The sequence below is a fragment of the Indicator indicator genome, chromosome 7, assembly GCF_027791375.1.
Source record: "Indicator indicator isolate 239-I01 chromosome 7, UM_Iind_1.1, whole genome shotgun sequence".
NCBI lineage: Eukaryota > Metazoa > Chordata > Aves > Piciformes > Indicatoridae > Indicator > Indicator indicator.
The window spans coordinates 20,372,319-20,399,583 of NC_072016.1; the positions used below are offsets into that span (position 1 = coordinate 20,372,319).

Below are 27,265 nucleotides of genomic sequence, written 5' to 3' on the forward strand. Positions count from 1 at the left end.
CTCCCAAAAGTGCGTCAACATTATTTTCTTCATGTGACTAATGCCAGACAAGTGAGCTCCTTGTGTTAACATGGAGCACAGCTCCTCCCAAGCACACTGCTCTGTCCTGCACTGTGCTGGCCTTGAAATTGAATTGCTCTGTGGAGTCTTCAGGGTAAGCTGGAAAATAGCAATTCCAGATGACTGGACTAATGAGGAAAGTAATATGAACTTTTAAATTGAAGGCCAGGGACTTTGTTGAAGGTTTTATCCTCATACCCTTTCTACCTTATGATACTACAAAGCTAGCAAACGTGCTGTCACAGATTAGATTTCTCAAAGCTTCTTCCTCTGGGTGGCTCCCAGGAGCTGCTCTAATTGTAAAGAGCCAGTGGCTGTGGGAGGGCAGGAGACCAGGTAATTATCTGTCTGACAAGGTCACTAATGTTTTTTGCAGACATCTAGACCATGAATGTTGGATAGGATTACTTTTCTTTTAAACTGTAGCCTAGAAGTACCTTAAGATCATCTCATTAGATTCTTTCTGCCTATAGGAGAATTTGGAGACTGGACAGTGATTTCAAGAGCAATCCAGATATAATAACCTTCTTAATTCCTGGGAAGAATAAAAGGTAGCACAAATTTTAAAGCTATTTTGCCATTACACACAGATTCCCAAACCCCAGAATGCTGGGGTACCCTCCAGATGGCTGGAGCCTGCTTGGCTCCAAGGCTGAGCTGTGAAGCCTGAGTCACTCTTTGATGTCACAAGAGGCTTGGATTTCCCTGGCAGGCAATGAGCAAGCCTGAGATACAGGATACAGGGCCAGTATTGCAGAGCTGTGGGGAGCACCCATGGAGGGCTGTGAGTGCTATTTGCATGTAGCTGGGTGCAGTTCCCAAGGGACTTGGACATTCCAGGATCTCGTCTACAACAACCTAGTTGAGCTTTGATATTATCCAGACATTTGAATACTATTGTCTGCAAGGTTTTGAGGTTTTGTTTGGTTTGGTTTTTTTTTTTTTTTTGGGTTGGGTTGGGTTGGTTTTTTAGTTTTCTTTTCTTTTTTCTTTTTTCTCTTTTCTCTTTTTTTCATCTTCCCCTTTTCCCTTTTTCCATTTTTCCTTTTTTTTCCCTTTCCTTTTTTATTTTCCCTTCCCCTCCTTTTCCCATTTTCCCTTTTCCCATTTCCTTTTTTCCCTTTTCCCATTTCCATTTTCCTGTTTCCCTTTTTTCCTTTCCCCTTTTATTTTCTTTTTCTTTTTTTCCTTATTCTTGGTGTTTCTTTTGTTGTTCTGGTTTTGTTTTAAATTTCTAGACTAGACACAATTGCCATTTTCTACTGAAGATTTTTCTGACAAAGAAAATGTTAAAAAAAGTCCACACAACCCCTACTGACTTGAATGGGCTGTTGCATTCACAGATTCCATTAAAAAAAATCCCAGCAAAGTTCTAAATAAAAAGGCAAACGCTCCAATATTGTAAATTTGAAATAGTTCTTTTTGTTATTTAAAAAAAACCAAACCATTTCCATCTTTCTATTCAAAGTTAATTCAGAAAAAACAAAGTGGCTTCAGAAAAACATGTTTTGTTTAACTAAAAATCAGCTCAAATTAGCTGAGCAGCCACATATTTGCCTAGCCCTAATTTTCAGCTTTGTAACTGGGGTAAAGCCTCTTGCCATTTTTCCATAGTTCTTACCTTGTGTGAGCTGTAGAGAGATGAAATTAATATCTGAAGTACTAAGAAGAGTCTGTGTCAGAGCATTAACTGGGCTCCAAGTCATCTCTCCTCTATCCCTTTTGCTAGCACCTTCCTAGCTGGCAACACAGCTCTGCTTGTGGTTGTGATGATAGCCCAAATGGGAACAGGTGTCTTTCAATAACAAGGTCTTATATGAAATTATGGATAGCCTCAAGCGCTGCAGGTCACTGCTCTTGGCTGGACCTGTGGTTACCGCAATAACATGAACACAAGCTAACAATAACATGATATAGAAAGCTCTTACAGCCAAATATCCTAAATTCCCTGAATTAAAACCTGACAAATGGTATGGTTCCAAATTCCAAAGCATGAGATCATAATAGTTCATGTGAGAAAAACAAAGCAAAACAAAACAAAAAAACCAGCACCCAACCCAAAACCTCTTGGTGCATTTGAAATTGCTGTCTACTCTGGATTTTTTTCCTATGTACTCATCTTTTACACTCCTTTCTCTTTTCTGTCAGGTAGTGCTTAACACTGTGACTCTTTGTCCTCCTGATGGAAAATTCCAGATGGAAAGAAGTGTGGTTCACAGGGAGATCATCATGTAAGTGGAATTAATCTTTCAGATATCATAATATGAAATCTGATCTTCCTTTTTGTTAAGAAGACCCAATCTGTGTCTCTACATTTTGGTCTGATGCTATGAGAACCCAGTAGTCTCTTGAGGTAGTGCTGAAAGCCTCCTGTGCAGAAACAGACATATTTAAAAGCAATAGCAAAGTTAAAACAGCCAGATGGGAACCTAGCAGGCAACCAAGAGGGGAGCTCTCTGTTTTCCTTGCAAGCCTACAGGGGCTTGTTTGCAGGAATTAGAATCTCTCACCAGCAGTTCACTGGAGCTCTAATACCAAGTGGTATTGAAAATGAGAAGCAGGTTATGGCTGATGGTTTAAATGAGGCACCTGTGGGAATTTAGAAATGAGATCCTGGACTCGTCTCTGTGTAGGCCATGCACGTAGCAGAGCAATATTGCTTTCTTGGCTGACTGCATCATATATTATGGCCTTTTATTTTGCCCACACTTAAACAGCAGGGAACAGTAGAAGTTCATTGTTCCTGCTCACTGTTTAAACCCTGATCTACCTCACCAGAGGCAGTGCCCCTGAATAATGGAAAGCAAAATTGGTCCCTCAGCCTCAGTGTGCATATGTGTTCAATGCAGTGCTGTATTAATGCCATTGCCATTATTCTGGAGTGAAGAAAAAAGCAGAATGTACAATTAAAGTTCTGTTTGGTTCAGTTTTTAAGAGAATTTACTACCTGGGGAAATGCTGAATTGAGGGCTTTGGAAAACAGCCCCTTCTTTAACCATAGTGTTGGGAAGGAGCGAGAGCAGCCCTGCAAACCTGCTCCACGGATACCCACTCAGCTCAGGTTGCAGATGCCCCTCGCCCCATGCTGGCAGGTGTGTTTACTGTGTGGAAGAAAATCTGAGTCTTCACACCTCTTTGCTTCTTCATCTCCCACCTGACATCTCCATTCATGTTCAGCCTTGTACATTTATAGTGGGGCCTATGACTCCCCTAAACTGAGCTGGAAGGTACCAATGTCTGCTGGCCTTGAGAGCAAAAGGCTCCTTCCTCCATGAGCTCTCCTGTTTCAAGTCTGCCTGTGGGGCTGGAGGGGCTGCTGCAGGGCAGGGACAACCTACTGCTGTGCCACAGGAGCTGTGTGCACCTGGGAATGGCATGAACATACAAGACTGTTTCAAGATTGGGAATAGGCAGAGGGCTGGGATGGTGAGGGTAATCAGCCTCAGTCAGGGGTTTGGACAGCCAAGAGAGTCCACTGTGGTGAGGCAGATCCCAGGTGAAGTCTGAAGTCATGGGGGTGTGTATCGGTGTGAGCTGAAATTCCCCCCCCCACCGACAATAACCAGGCTAGCTCAGTCTGGAAGCAAATGAAAAGCTGTATTTACAAGCAGATGAAATGCAATGAATATGTACAAATATACAAAATTCACAACATTTACAAATATATACAATCAACAGAAAAACACAACCAATCTCCCTTTGCTTCCCCCCAAGGGGACCCTCCCAAAGGGGGCCTCCCTCTCCCAGGAGCTTCCCCCCCGAACCCCCCTGGACAGAGAAGCAGAGCTTAGTTAGAGCAGAAAGTTGTTAACTTAGCTGCCAAGGTCAGTAGTGTTATCTTCAGCCAGAAGAGAAGAAGAAACAGCAGCCAGACAGCCCAGCAACTGCCCCCACTGCCGAACGCAGAATGTGCAGAGTGCCTACTTTGTTTTGGGTAATAGTTCTTAAACATTTCTATCTATCCAATGGAAGTGTTTAGAACAATCGTTATTTTGCTTTCTTACACCCAATAGTGACTTATTTACATTCTTTCACTTTCTCTGTTTTGAACTTTGCAAGGAAAAATTAAAAAGACAGTTTCAAACCATCACAGGGTGTAGGCAAGGCACCCATAGAGTTGCAAGGTAGGGCAAGTGGAGATGAAGCCCACGAGTTTCAGCTCAGATGGGCTCCTGGTTGAGGTAGGAAGCCCTAGTGAGGCCTCCCACTGCTTGCTCTCACACAGCTGCTTCCAGCAGCCCCATCCCAGGTCATACAACCACCACTGTCCTTGGACAAGGCAAGCCCCAAAAAGAGACAGAGCTTGCAGAGCCAGGCTCATGGCCGTGCCAGCAGGATTCAGGCTTGTCAGGGCAGCTTCACCTGTGCCCTTCTGGTTTCTTGCTGGTTCATTCAAGTGCTCCTGGAGAGCATTTCCTTTCCTGTCCTTTGCAATAAAACAGATCTGCACATCTTTTTCCAAAACCTTCTCTTTTCAAGAGAGGAGAATCTCCGTGCTGGCTCCAGTCCCCTCGTCCTGCCCTGCCACCCCCAACCCTCCCATTTCAGAGCCATGCAGCAGAGGAAGAAGCTATGCACAGGGCTAATCCTGCAGGAAAGGGTGCTTGTAAAATGAGGGTGTCAAGTGGAAAAGTGGGGGGTCCTGCTTGAAGTGACAGACTGTGGCTGTGGCAGGACAACAGCTTTTACATCTGCAGCTTTCAGATTCAAATAAGATTTAAAAAAAAATTAAAAAGAAATAAAAAGAAGTATTACCTTGGCAGCTGGCATCTCTGAGCTATTCACAATGCACCATCCCCAGCAAGACAGCGCTGCCCTCCACAGGCTCTTACAATAACTTCAACTCTTCTGTGGGTATCTGTCAAGCCTAGGGTGAATTTTTCCCCTTTAAGTCTTTTCTGGGGCACTCCTGTCCAGGGTACCACAGCCTTAAATTAACATGCACACACACACACACAGAGACTACTGTTTTTCTTGATGTAGTTTGACCACACTCATGCTTCTCCCTGAACTAAAGTAGCTGTAAGTTTTAAGTCTTGCTGCCAGCAGCCATAACTATGTTATATGCTATAATCAGAAGAGCACACAATCACCATGCAGCTAACTGCTTCTAATAGTAGAAACTTCACTCTAATCTTATATAACACCAGTAATGGAGCAGAGAAGCTGTAGCTTGTGAGGAGCTTAGACAGAAAGCTTCCTCGGGCAGCATGTGCCCTGAGGGCAGAGGAGCTCCAGTGAGAGCAAGAAAAACAAAATGACCTTGATACTGATAACAGTTCAGTGAGTGCTGCCACAGCCAGTGCTGTGCTCACATTTCATCCGTGTCACAGCCGGTCAATAGGTGTAAGTTATGGTTAGTTCTAATACAAATGTTGTTGAAGAGACCGAATTCTGAGAGTGTGTGAGGGAAATGCCTTGCAAGCTTCATAAAAGACAAACAAGGATGTTAATATATTGCTATTAAAAGAGGCTCAAAAGCACTTGCCCTTCAGCAAGCAGTATGGATTTGTGTGACTGCTTTAAAGCTGGGGGGGGGGGGGGGGGAGTGTGTTCTTTTTGATTTACTCCTCAAATGATTATCTGACTGCTGCTGTCAATACGAAATTGGCAATCCTGTCAAGCTTGGAAGGTTTCAGAATATCTGAAGGCAAGAGTACAGGGGTTTTGATATTCCTCAGTCGTTTGGCAGGGGTATCTTTGAGCTGCCTGTCTCTCCCTGCACTTTTAACTTAAGCAGTGAAGTGCTCGCCTTGCCTTGCCTTGCCTTGCTTAAAAGGGTACCACCTTTTCTGAGGTTGAAAAAGCTATACAAACTCTTTGCAGTGGAATCGAGAGCAAAAAGACTTCCAAACTTGACAGTGAAAGGTCTATTTTGGCACTTAGTTTTTTCACGGGTACATTGTACAGCTTTCAAGGGATGTTCTTGGCTTTGTTGGAGTAGAGTGGAGTATTTTTTCTTTAAACGTTTTTAATTGCTGACTTTAAAATCATTATTTATTTTTTGATTGAGTCATCTTTTAAATAGTGATTGCATGTTACGAAGAAATTGACCACTGATGAGGTGCATGAGAACAGTTAAAAGGAGATATTAATACCTAGCACTGAGGTCTACTTTGTCTTGCAAATTTTTTATCATGTATTTGATTAATATTCGGTCTTAATTTCTTATCTTGAATTTGAAAAAATAAAATTGGGGGTAGTTTTCCTGTTGTTCTACCCCAGTATTGGGGTACCAGGTAAACCAGAGCAAACCAGGGAGATGCCCAAATCAGGGGGCAAGGTAAAGTGGTGTGTGCAGCCACCTCTTCAGACTGTGATGTATGAGGGGTCAAGGGCTGTGGGAACATATTTGCTGCACTATGGTGTGTCCAGTCTCAGGGTTAATGAGAGAATTTGTCCTGCCAATTGTTGGCTGGCAGGAAAGAGTTTCCCCACCAGGCTCTGCTGTGCTGTCTCTGTGAGGAGCTGGCAGTACCATGCCGCCTGCTTCCCAGATACCATGCTGATGCCACTGGAGTCTTGCGGTTGGCCAGGCATGACAGGAGCAAGGGTTGTTACATGCTGGCAAGTTTTCGGAGGGTCTTTTCACAATTACCTTGGCAGGTTTTTTGCTGTTCTTCTTCTGATGCTGTTTCCTTGGCGTGGGCTGCAGATCAATGTCAAAGCTGATAGGGTGATGGAGGGAGGAAAAGCCTCCACCAAAGCAGCAGCTCACAGCTTATGGCTCCAAGAGGGAGAGTCAAGCACGGGTAGCAGGGAGGGATGCAGTCTTGCTGGAGGTTGTGCCTGCTGCAGGCAGTTTATAATAGACAGTTTGGGAACAGGCTGCAAACGTAACAGTCCATTTTCCCAAAGCAAACCTGAGTGCCTCCAGCACAACCCTGGGAAGGCTGTCCTCTGCTTGAGAAAGTTGCTGTGAGCAGGAATACATTAAGGACCAGAAGCTTCTCAGGTACAGTGGTAATGGCAGCCACCCATGAGCTATAAATAGCATTAACATCCTTTCTCTCCAAAGCCTGGAATCCCAAGCTGTCATTTTTGCTGGTGCTAGTGAAAATGAACAAAGCTTTGAACAGCCTTTATTTATGTTCTCTTTGCAGGCTGGAATTCTGCAATTAGTTTTTCTTACTGGCTCTGAATTTCTAGTTTATTTTAAGGGAAAATACGGGTATTTTCTCCTCTGCATATTTTTTTTTATATCATCATATATAATTTTCATATTTTAAAGACAACTATGTGGGAAAAGCTATTGTGACAGGAGAGTGGGATCACAAGTACATTTACAAAGACCTTCTGTGTGATTGCAGGAAAAGAGGAAAAAAAATCAGGAACCAAAGGTTCAGGAACCAAAATTTTGTCTTATAAAAATCTTATATACCTTTTTAACAAAATACTGAACATGTTTTGGTTTAGATATGAAGACCTGAAATCAGAATTGGCAAAAAGGACCCTCTCCAAAATATTTAGGGTACATTTGATGAAGCCCTGTTATAAAATGATACAGCCTCACACATTATGAAACTCTCCTTTGACACACAAAAAACCACAAGGCCTACAAAAGAGACATTTTACTCTGACATAACCACTGAACTACTGCTACTATCAAATGCTAGAGCCAGAATAATTAGGCAAGCTTTTAAATATGCAAGAAGGGCTATATTATTTTCCAGTTACGCCAACTGATCTAATTACACACTGCCTTTACTGACAACCCTTGCCTTGGACCAGCACAGCTGTTCCTGAAACGCTGTGATTTTTCATATTGCCAGAAGATGGCAGAAGAAAGCAGTCTTAAATTGTTTGAAAATGACTGGAATTTAAAGAGAGCTGTTACTGATATACCAAGAAACTGCACTGGCTGGGTGCAAGAAAAATGTGAAATGTACTGGGTGGATTCAGCTGGTATTTACCTGGGTGTATATATCACAGTATCACAGTATATCAGAGGTTGGAAGGGACCTCAAGAGATCATCAGGTCCGACCACCCTGCCAGAGCAGGATCACTTAGGGTAGTCTGCACAGGAACACATCCAGGTGGGGTTTGAAAGTCTCCAGAGAAGGAGACTCCACAACTGCCCCAGGCAGCCTGTTCCAGTGCTCCATCACCCTCACTGTAAAGAAGTTTCTCCTCATGTTGAGATGAAATCTTCTATGTTCAAGCCTGAACCTGTTGTTTCTTGTCTTATTACTGTGCACCATCAAAAAGAGCTTGCCCCCCTCCACTTGACACCCACCCCTAAGATATTTATACACATTGATGAGATCCCTTCTCAGTTTTCTCTTCTCAAGCCTAAACAGTCCCAGGGATCTCAGTCTCTCTTCACAGGAGAGATGCTCAAGTCCCCTAATCATCATTGTATATATTAAATGATCTACACTGTATCCTTTCCCATGCAGGTTTTCAGTGCTCCTTTTCCTTATGCACAGTACAGTTTTGTCTAGTTTTGCCCCAGTCAAAATCTGTTGCACAAACCAGTCCAAGATAGAATGCAATCACCCCAAGTAAAAAGGATAGTGATTCTTCTAGTCTTTTATTCTCTCTGTTTCCAAATACATTTCTGTTCTCTTTCCCAGTTCTCCTAGTCACAGGAAGAGTCAAGACAGTGCAAACATCCCCTCCTCTGGCAGCTTTCTGACCTATGCTTCACCTTTCCAGTTCTTTCTGTCCTCTCAGCCTGAGCTAACCACCCTGGGTCAGATGGAGGTAGAGTGTATGTCAGAGGCTGCAGGGGAGACAATTAAAGAGTTTTGTACAAGGACCAGACCTTCTATCCAGTCTGCAGTAATTAAAAGCATCATGAGATTTGTGAAGCAGCCATCTATGGAAAGCCAAAAGCTGGAAGATAATGCAGGGGGAAGAATCACTCTCTCTTCCCCTAGATTCTGCTCTGGGCTGATAGAGAATGATAGACTTGACAGACCTCTAGGTCTGGCCTGCTACAGCACCTTTTCCACCTGTTTTATGAATGAGGTGTCCACAATATCCATTACTAAATATCATATTATATAACATGGGCACCAAACAGCATTTGCCTTCCAGGCTGAGAATACCACTATGAGCCAAGATTCATTTCACAGTTGTGGCAGGGAGGAGGATGACAAGGAATCAAGACTGAAGAAGAAACAAAAATTAAACTTTCAACTTTTGATGATGAAGAATTGATGACATGAATGTCTGTCACCTGGGCAGGAACACCTGTCTGGCTTTTTAAGGTATTGATTCTTATACTGCTTCTTTCAGTAAAAAAGACTTTGTTCCCAGCTTGATTCTGTGATTAGCAGTGGAATCAGAACATGGCTCTGGCACCAGAGGCTGGTGCCACAGGTGGTATTTTGGTTTCTTTGATCATGGGGATGTTTGCACAACACCAAGCCTGCTGGCAACAGATGAAGTCTGTTCTCAACGGGGAAAAAGGCTTCTTGCCCATGAGTTGTTGGGGTGCATCAAGAGGGCTTTAAACTAGGTTTGATGGGAGATGAGTCTAGGGATAGCATGCCAATGTTAGGAGTGAGCTCGATATCCCAGCTCAGATGCATCTACACCAATGCATGCAGCATGGGCAGCAAACAAGAGGAGCTGGAAGCCACTGTGCAGCAGGATAGCTGTGACTTAGTTGCCATCAAAGAAACGTGGTAGAATGACTTTCCTGACTACAATGCTGCAAGGGATGGGTACATACTTTTAAAGAAAGAGGTCAGCAAGGTGAGGTTGTGGAAATGTTCTTTATGTGAGAGAGCAACTGGAATGTATTGAGTTTTGCCTAGGGATGAAAGAAGAATGAGTTGAAAGTGTGTGGGTAAGAATTAAGAGACAGGCTAATATGGCTGACATTGTAGTGGGTGTTTACTACAGGCCCACTGATCAGGAAGAAGAAATTGATGAGGCCTTCTGCAGACAGCTGAAAGTAGCCTCATGATCACATGCCCTGATTGTCATGGAGGACTTCAACCACCCTGATAGTTGCTGGAAAGACAACACAGTGAGGCACAAACAGTCCAGAAGGTTCCTGCAGAGCATTGACGATACCTCCGTGGACACAGGTGCTGGAGGACCCTATGAGGAGAGGTGCATTGCTGGACCTTGTGCTAACGAACAAAGAGGGTCTGGTTGGGGATGTGAAGGTTGGAGGCAACTTGGCTGCAGTAACCATGAGATGATGGAATTCAGCATCTTGTGAGGAAGTAGAAGGGTAGTTAGTAGAATTGCAACCCTGGACTTCAGGAGAGCTAACTTTGACCTCTTCAGAGACCTGCTTGGAAGAATCCCATGGGTTCAGGCTCTAGAAGATAGGAGGTGTGAAGAGAGATGGTTAATATTCAAGCACCACCTCCTCTAAGCTCAAGATTCATGCATCCCCATGAGCAAATCAAGCAGAGGAGGCAAGAGATGAACAAGGAGCCTGGAGAAACTCACATGAAAGAAGGAAGTCCACAGTACGTGAAAAAAGGAACTGGCCATTTGGGAGAAACATAGGAATGTTGCCTGAGTATGTAGGGATAAATGAGGAAATCTAAGGCTTTCTTGGAATTAAATATGGCAAAGGATGTTAAAAAAAAAAACAAGAAGGGCTTCTTCAAGTACATTAACAGGAAAAAGAACAGGCAAAATGTGGGCCTGCTGCTGAATGAAGTGGGTGACCTGGTGACAGAGGACAAAGAAAAGGAGGAGTTACTGAATGCCTTCCTCACTTCAGTCTTTACCGCTAAGGCTGGTCCTCAGCCCCTGGAGGTAAGAGAGAAAGTCTGGAGGAAGGAAGACTCTCCCTTAGTCAAGGATAACTGCGTTAGAGATCACCTGGACAAGCTGGGGACACATAAATCCATAGGCCCTGATGGGATGCACTCACAAGTGCTGAAGGAGCTGGCTAAGTTTATGACTAAGCCACTCCCCATCATTTTTGAAAGGTCATGGAGAACAGGGAAAGTGCCTGAGGAATGGAGGAAAGCCAGTGTCACTTCAGTCTTCAAAAAGGCAGCCTCACCTCCTTCCCTAGAAAGGTGATGGAACAGCTCCTTCTGGAGGTCATCTCTAAGCACATGGAGGAGAAGAAAATTATCAGGAACAGTCAACATGGATTCACAAAGGGAAAGTCATGCTTGACCATCTGATAGCCTTCTGTTATTGTGTGACCAGCTGGATAGATGAAGAGCAGTAGATGTTGTCTGCCTCTATTTTGCAAGGCTTTTGGTACTGTTTCTCATAACATCCTCATAGATAAGATTAAAAAGTGTGGGTTAGATGGGTGGACAATGAGGTGAACTGAGAACTGGCTGAATGACAGAGCATAGAGGATTGTGATCAGCAGTGCAGGGTCTAGTTGGACAGCTAGTGGTGTTCCCCAAGGGTCAATACTGGCCCCAGTCCTGTTCAACATCTTCATCAATGAGTTGGATGAAGGAACAGAGTGTACTCTCAGCAAGTTTGCTGATGATACAAAACTGGGAGGTTGGCTTGCACACCAGAAGGCTCTGCTTCAATTCAGTGAGACTTGGACAGGATGGAGAATTGGGCATAGGTGCACCTCATGCAGTTCAACAAGGTCTAGTGCAGAGTCCTGCAGCTGGGGAGGAATAACCCCATGCATTAGTACAGGTTAGGGGTCAACCTGCTGGAAAGTAGTTCTGCAGAGATGGGCCTGGGAGTTGTGGTGGACAAGAAGTTCACCACAAACCAGCAATGAGCCCTCATGGCCAAGAAGGCCAATGGTATCCTGGGGTGCATTCAAAAGAGTGTGGACAGCAGGTTGAGGGAGGTTCTCCTTCCCCTCTAGTCTGCCCTGGTGAGGCCACACCTGGAGTATTTCATCCAGTTCTAGGCTCCCCAGTTCAAGAAGGACAGGGAACTGCTGGAGCAAGTCCAATGGAGGGCCACAAAGATGATCAGGAGATTGGAGCATCTCTCTTATTAGGAGGGGCTGAGAGACCTGTGGCTCTTGAACCTGGAGAAGAGAAGACTGAGAGGGGATCTTGTCAATGCTTTTAAATATCTAAAGGGCAGAGATCATGAGTATGGGGCTGGGCTCTTCTTAGTGGTACCTGGTGATAGGGCAAGCAGCAGTGGGTACAAACTACAACATAGGAGGTTTCACTTGAACTTCAGGAGAAACTTCTTTACTTTGAGGGTGATGGAGGACTGGAACAAGCTGCCCAGAAAGGTTGTTGAAGTCTCTTCTGGAAACTTTCAAAACCTGTCTGAATGTGTTCCTGTGCAACCTGTGTTAGCAGGGATGTTGGTTAGATGATCTCCAGAGGTCCCTTCCAACCCCTACTATTCTATGATTCTATGAATCAGCTTAATCTTGTGAAAAAAAAACAAGTGATGGAAGCTCCACAGCTGCTAGCAACACAGCAAGAGCACTGCCAGCACCCAGGAGCTTTATTTTGCCCTTTGGCTGCCCACCTCTGAGTTACAGGGTCCCAACTGCTATTCAGCAGTGGATGAAGCCTTTCTGAACGTGAATAGGTTTAACAGAGCACAAAATTACTTTGAATCTGCCTTGTCCAGGACATCCTACAACTGGGTCCTTTTGCCAGGCTTCCAGCAACTGATCATCTAGGTCAAAGTATTTCCAGGATATGCTTAATCCTGCTCTGGGGATGAGGTGAGCAAGCACAACATGCCCTTTACATATTGAGGTTTTAGCAGGTATGTGTGTATGGGAGAAACAACACTATATAGACATCTGTTCCCCTTCCATGCTTAAAAGGAAAATCTCCTTTCAGCACTGAAGCATTAACTATGCTATCTTTTATTAGTGGATGCCAATAGTGAGAAACCACTTTATCCCCAAAACAAAGGCAAACTTGGGGCTGTCCAGGAATTTGAGAGCTCTGTGTAGAGGGATTTTCTATTTTTATGCTACTGGGTAAGGTATATTTACCTGAGTTTTCTATTTCTGTTCTATTGAGCAAGGTTTATATACTTTAGGAGGAACAAGCATGTGTGCAGGTCACCTCAGAAGATAGGAAGCTTCTGCACAGGTGACAAAATCACAGTTCTGGTACTGGATCAGGTCTTGAGAGGGCCACACTGAACTCCGCTCTCCTCTCTTGACCATTGCCACAAATATAGCCTGAAATGTATTTCTGGGACCATCTGAACATAAGAAGGTGGTTGCTGACTTGCTGACTATTGGAACACAAAACCATGCCACAGAGCTGAGGTGCTTTTTTATCCTGACCAGTTACTAAATGCCTGTCCCCTCTTCTTCCTCCATGGTAACAGAAGACTATGATCTGCTGATCACACCTGTCCTTCCTTCTGTCTTTCTAGGGTCAGATGCAATTCTGATTACATTTACTCAATCTTGTCCCTCTGTTAGCTGAAGATTCTGTTAATGAATTGCAAACTCAGTGATGACAGACAAGACCTCAATGGTTAAGAATTCAAACTGGCATTTGAAGGCCAATGAGGATCTCTTTGCACATCTACAGCTTGTATCTGCTCAATGCAGGGTGCTGCATCTTGACCTTACAGCTCCTCTACATCGCTACAGCAGGACCTATTAGCACCAACCAGCTCCCCTTCCAGAGATCTGAAAGCACTCTGCCTTTTGGCACAGGAATGCAGTCTGCTACCCCCAGGGGAAATAAAGACAAAATCCTGGACAAAGAATGAACTATGAGAACAGAGCTAAGGTTATGACTTTCTAAATATTTATCTTCAGTCTGTATTTGATGTCTGGATAATAAGGTGATCATCTCTTACAGAAACTAAAGAGAAGTTAAACAACACAGAGGAAAACAGTGGTTTTCCTGAGCTGCAGGACAGAGGATATGCAGGGCCTCACTATTGCCCACTAGCAACCTTTCTGGCTGAGGATTTCATGCAGTGCCTCTTCCTACACCTTTCCCATCTGAGCTTTAAGAATGGTCGATACAGCTGTACTTGGTTTTGATTTCTAAAAAAGAATAGCTTTCCTTTTGAACTGTTCGCATTTCGTCATGCTGCTGTGGTTCACTCACCATTTTCCTGAGACTGGTAAGGAATCTGTGAAAAAAAGAGTGGAAAAAAGGAAAATTATCAAGGACTTAAAAAAAAAGTATATAGTGTGTATATAGATATAGATATATAGATTCGGGAGGGAGAACTTTCAAAGACAAAAAGGGGAGTCTATCAGGTTAGACACCTAAGTACTATTTATACCCTTGAAAGTCATTCAGTTAGAGTGCTTAATTGCTCTGTGCAAATCCACTGCCAGAGGAGTTAATTGACCATTTTTATAGAAGGATCAGTAACAAAAACACTCCAGGCTATTGTTCTAGAAATTAAAAAAAAAAATAAAAAATTAGGAATTATGGAGAGAATATGTTTTAAAGGCATTAGCCAGCCTTTCCTGAAACTATGGAAATTCACTTGGTGAAAACAACAGCAGATACAGTGAAATGAGTTGTGTATGAAGAACTGAGATCTCAGATGTAATATTATGCAGAAGGTAAAGAGTCTGTACTAGATAAGTAACAGCTCAATGTGTTATCAAGGGTGCACTTTGATTTTGATGAATGTTAAAAGAACCTTTAGCCTTGAAAATAGAGAGGATAATTTCTCTCTAGGCAATGGCTGCTCATGAAAGTAATAAAATAAGAGCACTGGAGCCCTAATTTTATAGTGCTTTTTAAATGATTTTCAAATGGTCCAGCTGCTTTGTGCCATAATAACACAAGGCAGAGATATTTACGCTGGCAATAAGAAGCATGCATCAGCCTGCCTGAGCTGCTCTCTGCAGGCAGCCTGCGCTAGGCGAAACACACATGGAAAGCTGATACTTGCCAATGCAGATTGATCACAACTACACCGTGGCTAGAGAAATCCCAGGGAGCTGCTTTTTCCACCAGACAACTTGATTGTTTTTCTTGTCTGTGTCTTGTCTCTGAAGCTCGGGATGCGTGTGGCTGGTGATGCTGGTTCTATTTTGACACTTGAGAGCCTGCCAGCTCTGTGTGCCCCTTAGGCTGTACTGTCCTTGGCAGGCTTCTTTTTTTTGAAGTAGGAGGGTGAACTCAGCCCTGAGTTGCACCATTGGCTTTTGGTGGGAGTTTCCCCAAGGATTAACCAGGCCCCACTATTGGTGTTCCAATGCTGAATGTGTTATCTTGTACAGAAATGCATATATGCAGCAAATGAGCCCTGGGTAAATGTTACATTGTTCTGCTGAGATGTTGAATTGTCACCACTACTTTCCCCAGATATTTTACTTCTGCATATAGGACTTCAGTCTAAAACTACAGTTTGTTTTCCAAGACCTAATGTATGATGAGAACTACCCCCAGGTGGTCCAGCTTAGTTTGCTAATTTGGGTAGTAATTAAAAAAAATCTGAGTAATATTTGATCTTTGCAGTTCCCTTTTCTTTGCAAGATATTGATAGAAAACAGGATACTAGGAGAAACCTGTTTTCTTAGCAAGAAGACTAGGGTTGAAAGACCAGTTATTTTATGAAAAATTCCTGTAAAATTAAAGAACTTTCTGTGTTCACTAGTGCTAAGGACACATCAATGTCTGTGTAAAAGAATTTTGGTGGAAATTAGGAATTTTGAGCATGAAAAGAAGGCTAATTATCCCTGAAATTTTATTACATGTGCTGTGAATCTTGGGTCCATAAACCTAAGACAGAGCTGGGCAGGAGACATGCTGTGAGGAAGGTACTTCTGGAAAGTCCCTGGCCATTGAGCATCTATTCTCACCAGGGTGGGAAAATTCTGTCCCCCATCTCAGTGACTTGTACATGTTGGACTGTTAACATTTTTCCCTCCTTTCATTTGTTGATTCAAATTCAGCAAAGCCAGTTAGCTTCTTTTTGTGCTCAGGGATATCCTTGAGAGCTTTAACTTTGAACAGAAGCCTGCTTTCTCTTGGAGCTGACTTTTAATGAGCAGAATGGACAACAAACTGGGAATGTATCCTGGAGGAGTTTCTAGCACATTTGTTGTCTCCACTTAACCAAATGATTGAGGAGTATCTGGAGCATATGGATTCAGAAGCCTTCTACCCCCTAAACAGAGAGGAAAGACTGTTATGATGCTAAAACTTTAGGTCATGTTGCTTTCATTTTTATCTCATCCTCAGAGTGTCTGTGTGATATTTCTCCCTGCCACTTTGATCTTTTTTATTTTCCTAAGAGTTTAGAGTTTACCCAGGTGTGTCCTGTATCTCAGTTCAATATGTAAATCTTGCAGACTGATGAAATTACTCACTACTCTTCAGATAGCATTGTCTTGGGGAAAATGACAGAAGATCATAAGCTAAGTCAGCACAAGGGAAACAGATCTGCTTTTTCTATGAACACAATGAATGAACCTTTTCCCTTCAAATTAGAAATTAATACATGCAGTGTTGTTACAGGCTGCACAGAATACTGCCATAGTCACAGATTACATAATTTCATACTTCTGCTTCACTTGCATCTCTTACCATCTCTGAGAGATCTAATTTACAACAGTTGCGATAAAGTAGCCTCCAGGGTATTTCATAAATCAAGAACCACTTTTTTTTCTCTAGAGATCTGAGTCCAGAAAGAGAGGAAACACATGCCATTAGACTTTATAAAGGGCAATTAACATGTCTCTCTACAATAGTTCTTTGCAGTTTTTGGCTGTTTCACAAACTAGAATCATTTTTGTGTTTTGTATTCTGATGAATCAACACAGAAAAACTTTAAAAATCAGTGGTTAGTGACTGAGAACTCAGAACTTTCTTCTTACTCACTAAAATACAGCGTCATTCCCTTTTATAATTGCTATTTTTTCCTTTTCCTGCTACAGAAGGTATGCAGGAATGATTACCAATAGACCACGAGTGATCCTTGCCACCAATTAGGATGTGGTTTTGTTGGTTACTCCTGGTCTTTCAGGATCCTGCTGTCCTGCCACCTGCCAATAAAGACACTGTCTGTAAGTGAATAATTAGGCTTACCCAAGTGATTGAATGAGATTTAGCTAATGCTGCTAGAATAATATGTGATCACTTAATGAAAGTGCTGTGTAAGAGCAGTGGTTTACCACCAGGAGAGGGACTCACCATTCTGCCTTGTGAATGCACTCAGAGGCAGTACAGAAGTGTGTGACAAGGTGAAAATTGATCAAGTTCTCAACAAGTATTCTATTATAATGCAAGTCCTGGCTATAGTTGCTCTCCTTTGCTTCTCTGTGCAAAATGTGCTACATTCAGTGTGTGACACCAAGCCTCTTCAGGTCTTCCTTGTTATTGGCTACGGAGCTGTAGAGAATCATGAACAAAAGCTCACAACAAAAAGCAACTCAAGGTATCTTGTTGCTTTGTAATGCATTCATGTCTGCAGAGGCCAGTGCCTGCCATGCTTTGAGGCATGTTGTCTCAAAGAGTAAGATAGTGAAAGAAAGGTAGAAGGTCATGCAATATACTCCAAAATATATGTGGAAAATGCAGAATTCCAAATTATCTCACTTCTGCAAAGTCTCCTGCCTATAACCTCCCATAAACTTTACAAGTGTTGCAGGCTCTAGTTGACTATAAGGACACTGGGAATTACTGGCCCACCTTACAAAAATTCACTTCATGAGGTAGCTCAGGTCCTCACATAATTGTAGTTGAAATATTTATGTCAGAAGAACATACTCAAGGTTTATCACAACCTGTACCCATTTTGTCTCAGGCTGTTTCATCCTCCAGGATGAAAGTCATTAGGAAAGTAATCCATCCATCCCTACTTCATTTTGCAAGAGATATTTAACTAGTTTAAAGAAGCTAACAATCTAATTTCTGATAAAGTCACAAGGAGAAATATTTCTGCTAAAATACAGCAGAGGGGTTTAAAACATGCAGATGTGTTGGTGAGGGACATGGTTTAGCACCAGCCTTGGCAGAGTTAGAGAATGGTTGGACTCAATGATCTTACAGGTCTTTTCCAACCAAAACAACGCTATGATTCTGTGATTCTATCTTTAATTTCCAGGTAGTTCCTCAGAAACAGCACATTACTGGTTCCACAGAACAAGCAGTGAGAGTTTATAGTACTGCTTTGGGTTATTTTAGCTCTGGCACAAGTCCTGATGCTGACGTGGGTTTGCACAGTAACAGAAACACCCTGTATTTACTGACTTCACTTAGTATCAGGTTGAGCCCTAAATGCAAATAGTCTCTCTGTTCCCTATGTCCACCTTAGGAAGATCCCATGAAATGTTATTCTCATGTATGGTTCATATTTGTCTTATTAATGTTGGAGAAATAAAGAAAATCCTATCTATAGCACTTGATAAACTTCCAGTTTCACTGATTGCAGTCTGTAACTCAGTATTAGTAATCAGCTGCTGCATTAGCAAACACTTTTACATTTTAATTCCTCCTAGCTGAATGTTACGAAAGTTAATATTTGTTGTTATTATACATTGTTGTTATCTATACATTTTTCCCAACCTATTTTTTTCCTAAGACAGATGTAACTGAAAATAAACATGCAAAAATAAATTGGAACATATATATCCACATGCATTAAAAGGAGGTCTTAAAACTGCACTTAGAAGAATGTCTAAAATCAAATGGTGTTAAGACAATACAATTTCAGTGACTTTATAGGTCTTAAAACTTGGCTTTTACTACCTGTTGGGCTCAATTCTGTAAATCCTGATTTCTTCAAATGATTATAATAAAGTAAAAAAAAAAAAAAAAATTCCAGTTATAGTTTCCAAACATAGAGGTTTAACTCTCATCACTAAGGCAGAAGTTCAGTGAAGTACTACATGTTGTACTGGCTTCTGCCTTCCCACAGCTGAGGCCAGACCAGCATAGCCATGATTTGAGTGCCTACCAGTGCATAGGGCTCATCTGCAGGGTGTCACACTCCTGATCAGAAGTGTGCTGTGATTAGGAAGCAGGCTCTAATTTGCAAACCCATGTTTTGTAAATGCAGATTATTTCCCCAACACCATCTAGCTCATTTCTAGACTTTGCTTTTTCATAGCTGAAAGAATGCCCATCTCTAACTGTAATCAATGGGCAATTAGCCAAAGGATTGTTAGTTCTTCCTGATTCCTTCATATTGGAGTTACTGTAATTGTAATCTTTAGATATTTCAACAAGTTCATAACCTGCTCCTGGTTGTAAGAACTTGTTTTGGCATAACATTAGGCACTAGGCATGCTGAGTGCAGATGACTGTGTGCTTTCTCCATGCTCCAGAGTGGAATAACCATCCACACCAGTCTAAGAAATAAAGAGTTAAATCTTCTGTCATTCAGAATATCCCCAGAAACTTTGACTGCAAATCAAGTTGCAAAACAGCAAATACTTCATGTGAAAATTTCCATGCTAGTTAAAATTAAACTGAAAAATACAAAACCCAATCACAGTTCAGCTTTACAGCTACACTGGATCATGAGTCTGTATCTTGTGTATGGTAAATTTTGCAGCATTTATAAAATCTAGATGTTGAATAATTATAAAATAATGCAAAGCAATAAAGAGTCTTATTCACATTTCAATTAATTTTATTCTGTTCTGTAGGTTCTTTTTTAATGGATAGTTCTTTTACTTTCTTCTATGGTAACCTTAGGCCTATTTTAAGGCACTGAAGTTTAACAACGCTAACTAAATAAAGTAGTTGGACAGCATATGTTAGCAAAGCACTGTATTCCCTAGCCCTTCAGAAGAGCTCAGCCTTAAAGAACACTTACATATTGCCTATGCAGAGATTAGGATACTCTTCACCCATGTGATTTAATTCCACCTTGCAGCTGTCCAAAATAACTGTCAGTTCCTGGGCAGAGGCAGTGCCAGGTTCAGAGCATTCCTGGGCTGACCCTGAGGTCTGAGTGTCTTCAGGTGTTGCTCTCTTTGGTGGCCACAGGCAGATTTAGGCTGGGGAGAGCTGGCTGGATGCCACAGGGGAGTATTTTTGCTGAAGCATGCTTTTTGCTGCCACTTGATGTTCCCAAGCAGGTGGCTGTCTCTAAATAGAGTACACGCCTTGACGCCTCCTCAGATTAGCTCAGTGCTACATCCATGATGGAACAGGGAACAGCCACAAAAATGAAAAGTCTGCACTAAGTGAGTCTTAGGCAAAAAAACACTACTCCCCTCCCCACATAAGCTACAGTGCTGGGCCTGACAGCATAAAGCTTTCCCTGTGAAAGAAACGTCAGTCAATGCAACTGAGACACAGTCCCAAATGCATTATCTGACCCAGTTCTAATAATTAGCTACCAGAAAAGAGAGGAGGGCTCATCTTAGAGGCAAGCTCAAAATAAAGACCATGAGAACAGTTGTTCTGAGCCTTAGCTACCAGGAAAGAGAGGAGGGCTCATCTTAGAGGCAAGCTCAAAATAAAGACCATGAGAACAGTTGTTCTGAGCCTCACCAAAGGTCCACTGAGCCCACTAGCCTGCACGTGACTGTGGCTGTAAGTGGATGCCTACAGAAAATAAGAACACACAAGCATGCTTTCTAACACCCTCCCAGCTTCCAGCTGGCTGCAGATCATAGACTTCCAGATCTAGATGGTCTCTAAGTATTTGTAACGCTGGATGGATTTCTCTCCCACAATGTTTTCCAGCTACCCCTTGAACACTTACAGGCTTTTACCCTCTGCAACATCCTGTGACAAGGCTTTACAGAGCCCACCTAAACCTCCTCCTCTCTGTTTCAGGCATGGCTTCCATTAATTTCAACTAATGCCCTCAGTTATTGTACTGGAAAATGAAAGTAAGAGAAGTTTCCACTGGAATTTTACATGATTGCCTTTAGGTGATACTGTGTTTCTGTGACTGCTTTAAGCAAATTTAAGCTTCCATAGCTGTAGCTGTGACAGTCCCTCATCAGCATGACTGTTCCTGTAGGCTCCTGGAAGGGAATGCAGGCACTGCTGCATGAGCCTAGGTGCCCTGGTCAGCTCACCACGCACCTAGCTTACCTTTAGCTACTTAAATACCTTTCAAAATGGAACCTTCCCTCAGTTAGGAATTAACATTCAGTGTCTTTAATCTCCTGGGTTGGTGTAGACTGTTGACAGATGCGCATTTTCTGAACATAAGTGCCACCAGTGAGGTATTTTTGCTTTGGCTCCTTAGTTTAACTTGACACACCAATATTTGAAATACAAGTTTTCCTGGTGATAGTGGAAAACAATGAGGCACTAATGTTATGTCATGAACTATGGGCAATGTAAGTAACAGGTGAGAAGGTCTCTTTTCCTCCTAGCAAATCACAGCAGACAGTATTTTCCAGTTTATAAAGTTACACGACTAATTCTGCCTCTTTTGCTTATCTTGACTGGAGTCTTCCTCCCTGAGCAGACCTGGAGCCAAAACTGAACAGTATATAAGAAAGAGCAGTACAAGCAGGAAATACAAGCAACACACTACACAGATTAAAATAACTTCTGTGATTTGCCAGTCCTCTTGAAAACAGTTTCTAACTAATGCATTCCCTCTACAGTGGTAAGTCAGTCTTGCTTTAGATGACCATTATCATGACACTGGTGGCATCAATAACACACTGACTCAGCTTCATGCTGTACTTCTCTCTACCCTGGTGAAACAGTACTCTCTCAGAATGAGCAGTGTCTCCAAGAGCAGGTACTAAATTATGACAGGAACAGATTTCACAGCTGTAGCTTTGTGGGATAGATGTTCAGGGGCATGCAAAGCATTATCCTGATGGGAGGTTCCAATAATCTTGCTTACATGTGTCTAATTTTGCCCAGCCTAAAGCCATTAAGATGCATTATTTCACTCACTTGAATTTCAGATTTTTCAATATCATGTCTTCAAAAGGTTTCCAGACTAAAACCTACTGTAACGTGAAGTATAAATTATAATGAAGTATTAATTCATATAAATCCCTATTAACTCTACTGGAGAACTTAAAAGCAAACCCAAATCCTCCACCACTACTCTTTTACTTTCTGAGGTATAAAGATTGTCCCAGCACCTTGGGGTTTTTAATCTGAGTTTCTATTTGATCTTTTGTACTACATCTTCTCTTTATCTTGTCAGTGAAAAATCTGAATAGACGATAACAGACTTTGGAAAGGATCTTAAATATGCTTATTTTGCAAAGCACTTGTGTACAGTGAAATAAGGAGGGATTTCTACATTCCACTAAGTGCTAGGCAAAATCAACATCACCTCTCTGATAACTAAGGAGGATAGAGGGTCTGGGAAGGAAGAGTTTCAGCTCACAAGTTGACACTATTTAAGTCTTGTAATAACCTTGCAAGTCTCTTCCACCACAGAGGAAAATGATCAGAAGCCATGCCCCAAATGCAAACAAGTGGAAATTTATTTACTTAATCTATCAGGGAAGGTTTATAAGATCAGTTAATCAATAAATCAAATGAGTAGCAAAGAGCAAAAATCGATTTGATTATCACTTCATGGTTCACCATAAGATAACAAGTTAATTTCAAATGCTGTTGCTGTATTAAAAATCACATTGGTTTAAGTACCAATTAACTGGTGATAGGAAAAGTAATGTCCTCAAAACAGCTTAAAACTAATTTGTATCAATTAAGCCTAGCCATCAGTGTAAGCTAAGCTCCTCCTACCAATGTTAAACCAGGGATGATTCAAATCCACTTACACAGAACTAATTTGGGGTAATTTGAAGGGAGTGTGAATTCATGAGTTCAAGCTTACAAAGTGCTTTGAAGGTCTGACATCTTTCTTTTAATGTCCTCAACATAATACATAATATACATTATCTTGCTGAAAACATACTTACACAAGAAAAGCTTAGTGGGTTTGCTGACCCAGAGAGTGCAGAGAGAGCTGCACAGAGTTTATGCTGCTGGTGTGGGTCTTCAGGCTGTCACAGCTTTCTGTATCAGTGCAATATTTAGCAGGATAGTGAAAGAGGAATGTTTCTGTAGCTGTGCCTGGGCTCTTAAGAAATTGTCCTTGCCACATCACCAGGCCTGAAACACAAAAAACTTTTCTTATGAGAACATGCACAAGAGAACTGTAACCAAACTGAGGAAGCCTGTTATGTTACCCTCTCAAGTAAAGGCAACTCAAACAAACTTTCAGCTAGATGCAATTATTGAACTTGCCTCTGGCAATAGCACAAAACCAGTAGCAGACTTGGTCCATATTTATCACTCCAGCAGAGTGATCTGATAGAAGGCACCCTGCTAAACACAGCAGCTCCACAGCTCCACAACAGTGTTGGCTGTGCTGGTCTTGGAAGAACTGAGCTGTGAGAATTAATTTGTGTTCAGTTGTATTAACGTTCTTCTTTGATGCATATTTTTTTCTTTTTTTTTTTTTTTTTCAGCATGCATTGATCATAGGAAGCTGTATATGCACAATGGCTAGGATGGCTGAAGCTCAGAAAAATGGAGGTACATGGCTTTGCCCTTTCAGCAGTCCTTCTTTTGCCGTAGCTGAATATCCAGATTTTGCAGGTGTTTCAGAAAGCCACGATTGGGTGAAATCCATCGATGTTCCTTCACTGTTTTGATGGCTTCAACCAATGGGAGGTGGTGTTTTATCATGAGATATGCTAGGACCAGGGAAGCTGACCTGCTTACTCCAACTGCACAATGCACCAAGATTTTAGCTTGTTAAGAAAAAATAAAAATAATTATAACCATGAAAGAGAAGCAGTATGGTGGATGAAATTTTATTTAAAGGAAAGGCAAATTTTTTTCTGCCTTCTCCAGACTAGTCACAGTAACACCACAAACTTGATGTATTTCTTACTCTTCTGATAGATCACATCAAGTGCAAACAATTGAGTCTAATTTGCAATTGCTACACTCACTTTTATGGTAAGTGCCACAAGAACCCAACCTGAACTCAGAAACACTGGTAAATTAAAGAAAACCCTGTTGAGAGCAATGAAGTTGTTCTTCATTGTTGTGAGAACAATGTTGAGAGATAGGACCCACTGATTTCAGAGGGGCTTACGTGAAGAAGAATGCCAAAGTCTGGCCTGAAATGATGGCACTAACACATTAGCCACCAAGAGAAATGACTGGCCTAGTACCATTGCATAATAAAGCAATTTGCTGCAACTATAATTTTGACAGCAGAATGTGTGATACAGCTCAATTAATGCCAGTTTACTCATTTTAAGAAATGGATTTTTATGTAATACAGGTTAATTAGTATTTTATTGTACCACTGCCAAGAAGCTCAGTGTTTTGTGCAACATACTATAAACCTCCTTGGATAAAGGTAAATCTCCTTAGGGGCACAGCCCTGCAGGCCCTGCTCACACAAGAAGCTCACCTGCAATATATGCTTCTCTTCATGCAGTTGATGGTTGCAGAAATCAGAATTTTTGTCAATTCATTTGTTCTTTCAAATACAGTTGTCATAAAAAGGTCTCAAAAGAGGGTTTCCATTTTAAATATATGGTTTTACTCTTCCCTCTTTGAACAACCCTTGTGTTCCAGATATTTTTCTCTCTACTCTGCCTCTTCTTCTCTCTGCCTAGGTCTCTCTCCTGCACTGTTCGTCCCATTTCCCACATCAAATTTCTGGGACCTAGTAAGAGCTATATCCATGTATATCCCATTATTCCCTCCTCCTGCCACCCATGGTACAGGTGACCAACAGCTGGCGGGTCCACCACTGAGCTCATGGAGCTGACCTGTTATGACAGTCACATAAAAATTAAAAACACAGTCATTTCATACCTCCTGGCGTGTTCAAAGCATTGTGGATAAATTGTGCTGCAGAGAAAAAGAATTGGCTTATATCAAAGCTTGGGAGGTCATGGGCTGGTACACCATAATAATCAATAGTTGCACCATAAAAGTCCTGGCCTCCGTGGCTGTATGTTGTGCCGTGGGCAGCGTTTAAAACATGGGTCACACCCATCTTCCACAGAATAAATCTGTTGTGAGCTGTAACTCTAAGGAAAAGACAAAAACAAACAAATCAAGATGAGTGTAGAGATAATCACAGAGCAGGAGAAGTGCTACAGCTGCATTTCCCAAGTGACAGGCTGGAGTGTCAGCCCATGCATTGCTTCTAAGGGCTAACCGAGACACAAGAGCCAGCTTAATCATCATTTTATCTCAGAAACCATAATGCCTGCGGTGTGAATGACAGCAATGAGCAAAACCATGAGCTAGCTAAAGCCACACCGAAAAGGCATGCTAACAGACATTCAGAATGTATGGCCGAAGTGTGTCTGTAAATCTGTACTTACAGGTCTCCTAAAAAGAGATTAGGCCACACTTCATCAACATGGTTGCAAGAGGGCCGCCCAGTGTTCAGGAGCTGCTCAATTTCTTTAAGGGAGGGGATGCCCTCCATGCATGTCCCGGCACCTTCAGGTCCCTGTGAGCCCAGCGCCTCCACCCCAGACATGCCGAAAGCCAGGGAGAGACCTGGCTCCCACTAGCCTGAAGCACGGTGCTGTGTGCTGGGGTGTTGCCAGCCCCCCGGGCGGTCACAGGGGAGGCTGGGAGATGGGCTGGGGCAGCTGCCGGGCAGCAGCTCCCACCATGGCACCGAGCCACCCCTGCACTACAGTGTCCCCTGCCAGGGCTGGCTGCTCACCCATGCATTGCCCTGATAGGCACAGCTAGTTGAAACAGATTCATATACCAAACTGGGCATTACTGGGCTCTTGTTACAGTCCATTCCCCAGAGCTCATCCTCAGAGCCACATTGCTCTGCCACACAGCAGTCTCAGTGCCAGGAGTGTCAGCCCACAGGACACTCAGGAAGACATGGCTGTAACTGTCCTCAGTGGTGTGTTTGGTGCAGGAGCAGCAGTTAGCGAGTCTAGCTGTTTATCACAAGCAATTAAAGGCCTGTTAAGGGAAAACCAGAAACCTGTTCAATGCAACAAGAGTGGCAGGTCTCTCCCAGCAACAATTATCTCCCATTTATTTTGCAGTGCTTAAAAACATAGCTGTGAAAGGGGCTGAAATGCACAAGGAAGTCCAACTGACATGGTCACCAGGAGATTAAACAGCAAGCAGATGATGTCTTGCCTATCACCAATAATTTAGAGAAGTGTATTTCCTGAAGCTACCAGTTTTTTCACCAAGTAAAATTATCTGAGCCTAAATTGTACATAATATGTACAGTCACTACTTTCCTCACTGTGTCAATACAATATGCCTGCTATGTATTATATGATACCTCCCTTTGCTGAAAAGAGAACAAAGAATGTGAGTGTAATGGTTGTCAGGTGGAACTTGTAAGCCACTGAGTTAGTTTATATAGAAAGGTCTTGTGAGTCATATGCTGGAGACCCATTGTACAAAGCTGTAGTATTAGTGGGCACTTTTGAGTACAGCAGTCCCTGTGCTTCTGGTCTGCAGGATGTGACTCCTGGTAGGAGACTGCAAAACTGTCAGTGATGGAGCTATAGGGAAAAACGCATGAAAGGCTTATTTTTCTTTGTAAGCTTGGCAACTGACCTGCAGAGTCATGGCTCTTCTCCCAAAGCAGCCCAGAAGAGAAGCTGACCCAAGAGGAGAAGTTTGCTGGTAGCATTATCTCCTGCAGTAAAAAGGCAACGAATAGAAAGAAACCTTGGCCAGGTTTGAGCCACCTTTATTACACATGCATTGATTTACTATGATGGAGAGAGGGTTTGCTTTATCTTGTTTTGTCAAGAGAGACATCATGCAGGGCTATTTGAAACCAGGTATTAAAGTCTGGAATAATTAATTATTCTTAGGAGTACTCAGAATGATAGATTACCCTAATACAAGGCAACAGTTTCTAGCACGAGAGGGCAAAAGTTACACACATGAAGAGAAAAAAAACAGAAAACCAAAACACACCAAAACCCCCCAGTGACTTTATTAGGAGTCTTGCATGAGTAGAAATTGCTAAAATTGTACACAGAGAGCCTGCTAGTTCCTGGTGGTATATATATGTTCTGGCCTAAAAGGTGAAATAAGGGAAACTGCAAGCAACAATGCCGTAATTTTTATCTGGGAAGGCAGTAGGACAGGCATCCAGACGCTGCTGTCAGTGAGACAACCAGTTGGCCAGATCCAGCAGTTATACTTCAAGCACTATGTATGTGCACTTAATATGTTACTTTTCTGTGTGTTGTGGGGGTTTTGTTTTGTGGTTTCGTGTTTTGTTTTCCCTGTGGTAAACTAGTGCTTTCTAAGCTGATTGATTTGTGCTTGCAAATGAGGAAAACTAACTGAGAACATGAAGTTGTTTAATTTAGTTTACTTTTCTTAGGTTTCTGGGTGGAGGCTGAAGGTGAGGCTTTACTAGCAGGTGTTTTTATATGTAAGCCCAACC

The 27,265-nt window shown here is 42.3% G+C and overlaps 1 protein-coding gene across 1 annotated transcript; it reads right to left on the reverse strand.

The window, feature by feature from the left end:
- Positions 1 to 23,391: 23,391 nt before the first annotated feature.
- Positions 23,392 to 25,354, reverse strand: LOC128967956 (dual specificity protein phosphatase 13-like). The gene is made up of 3 exons (XM_054382264.1): positions 25,194 to 25,354; positions 24,676 to 24,893; positions 23,392 to 23,591 (listed from the first exon to the last, which is right to left on the reverse strand). The coding sequence occupies exons 1-3, from the start codon at positions 25,352 to 25,354 to the stop codon at positions 23,392 to 23,394; spliced, it is 579 nt and encodes a 192-aa protein (XP_054238239.1).
- Between the last annotated feature and the right edge of the window lie 1,911 nt (positions 25,355 to 27,265).

Coding starts and splice junctions, on each gene's coding strand:
- LOC128967956 (XM_054382264.1), bottom strand. CDS start 25,354: ATGTCTGGGGTGGAGGCGCTGGGCTCACAGGGACCTGAAGGTGCCGGG. Junction 24,894..25,193: donor AATCTCTTTTTAGGAGACCT/GTAAGTACAGAT, acceptor TCTTTTCCTTAG/AGTTACAGCTCACAACAGAT. Junction 23,592..24,675: donor TGCTTTGAACACGCCAGGAG/GTATGAAATGAC, acceptor TTTCTTAACAAG/CTAAAATCTTGGTGCATTGT.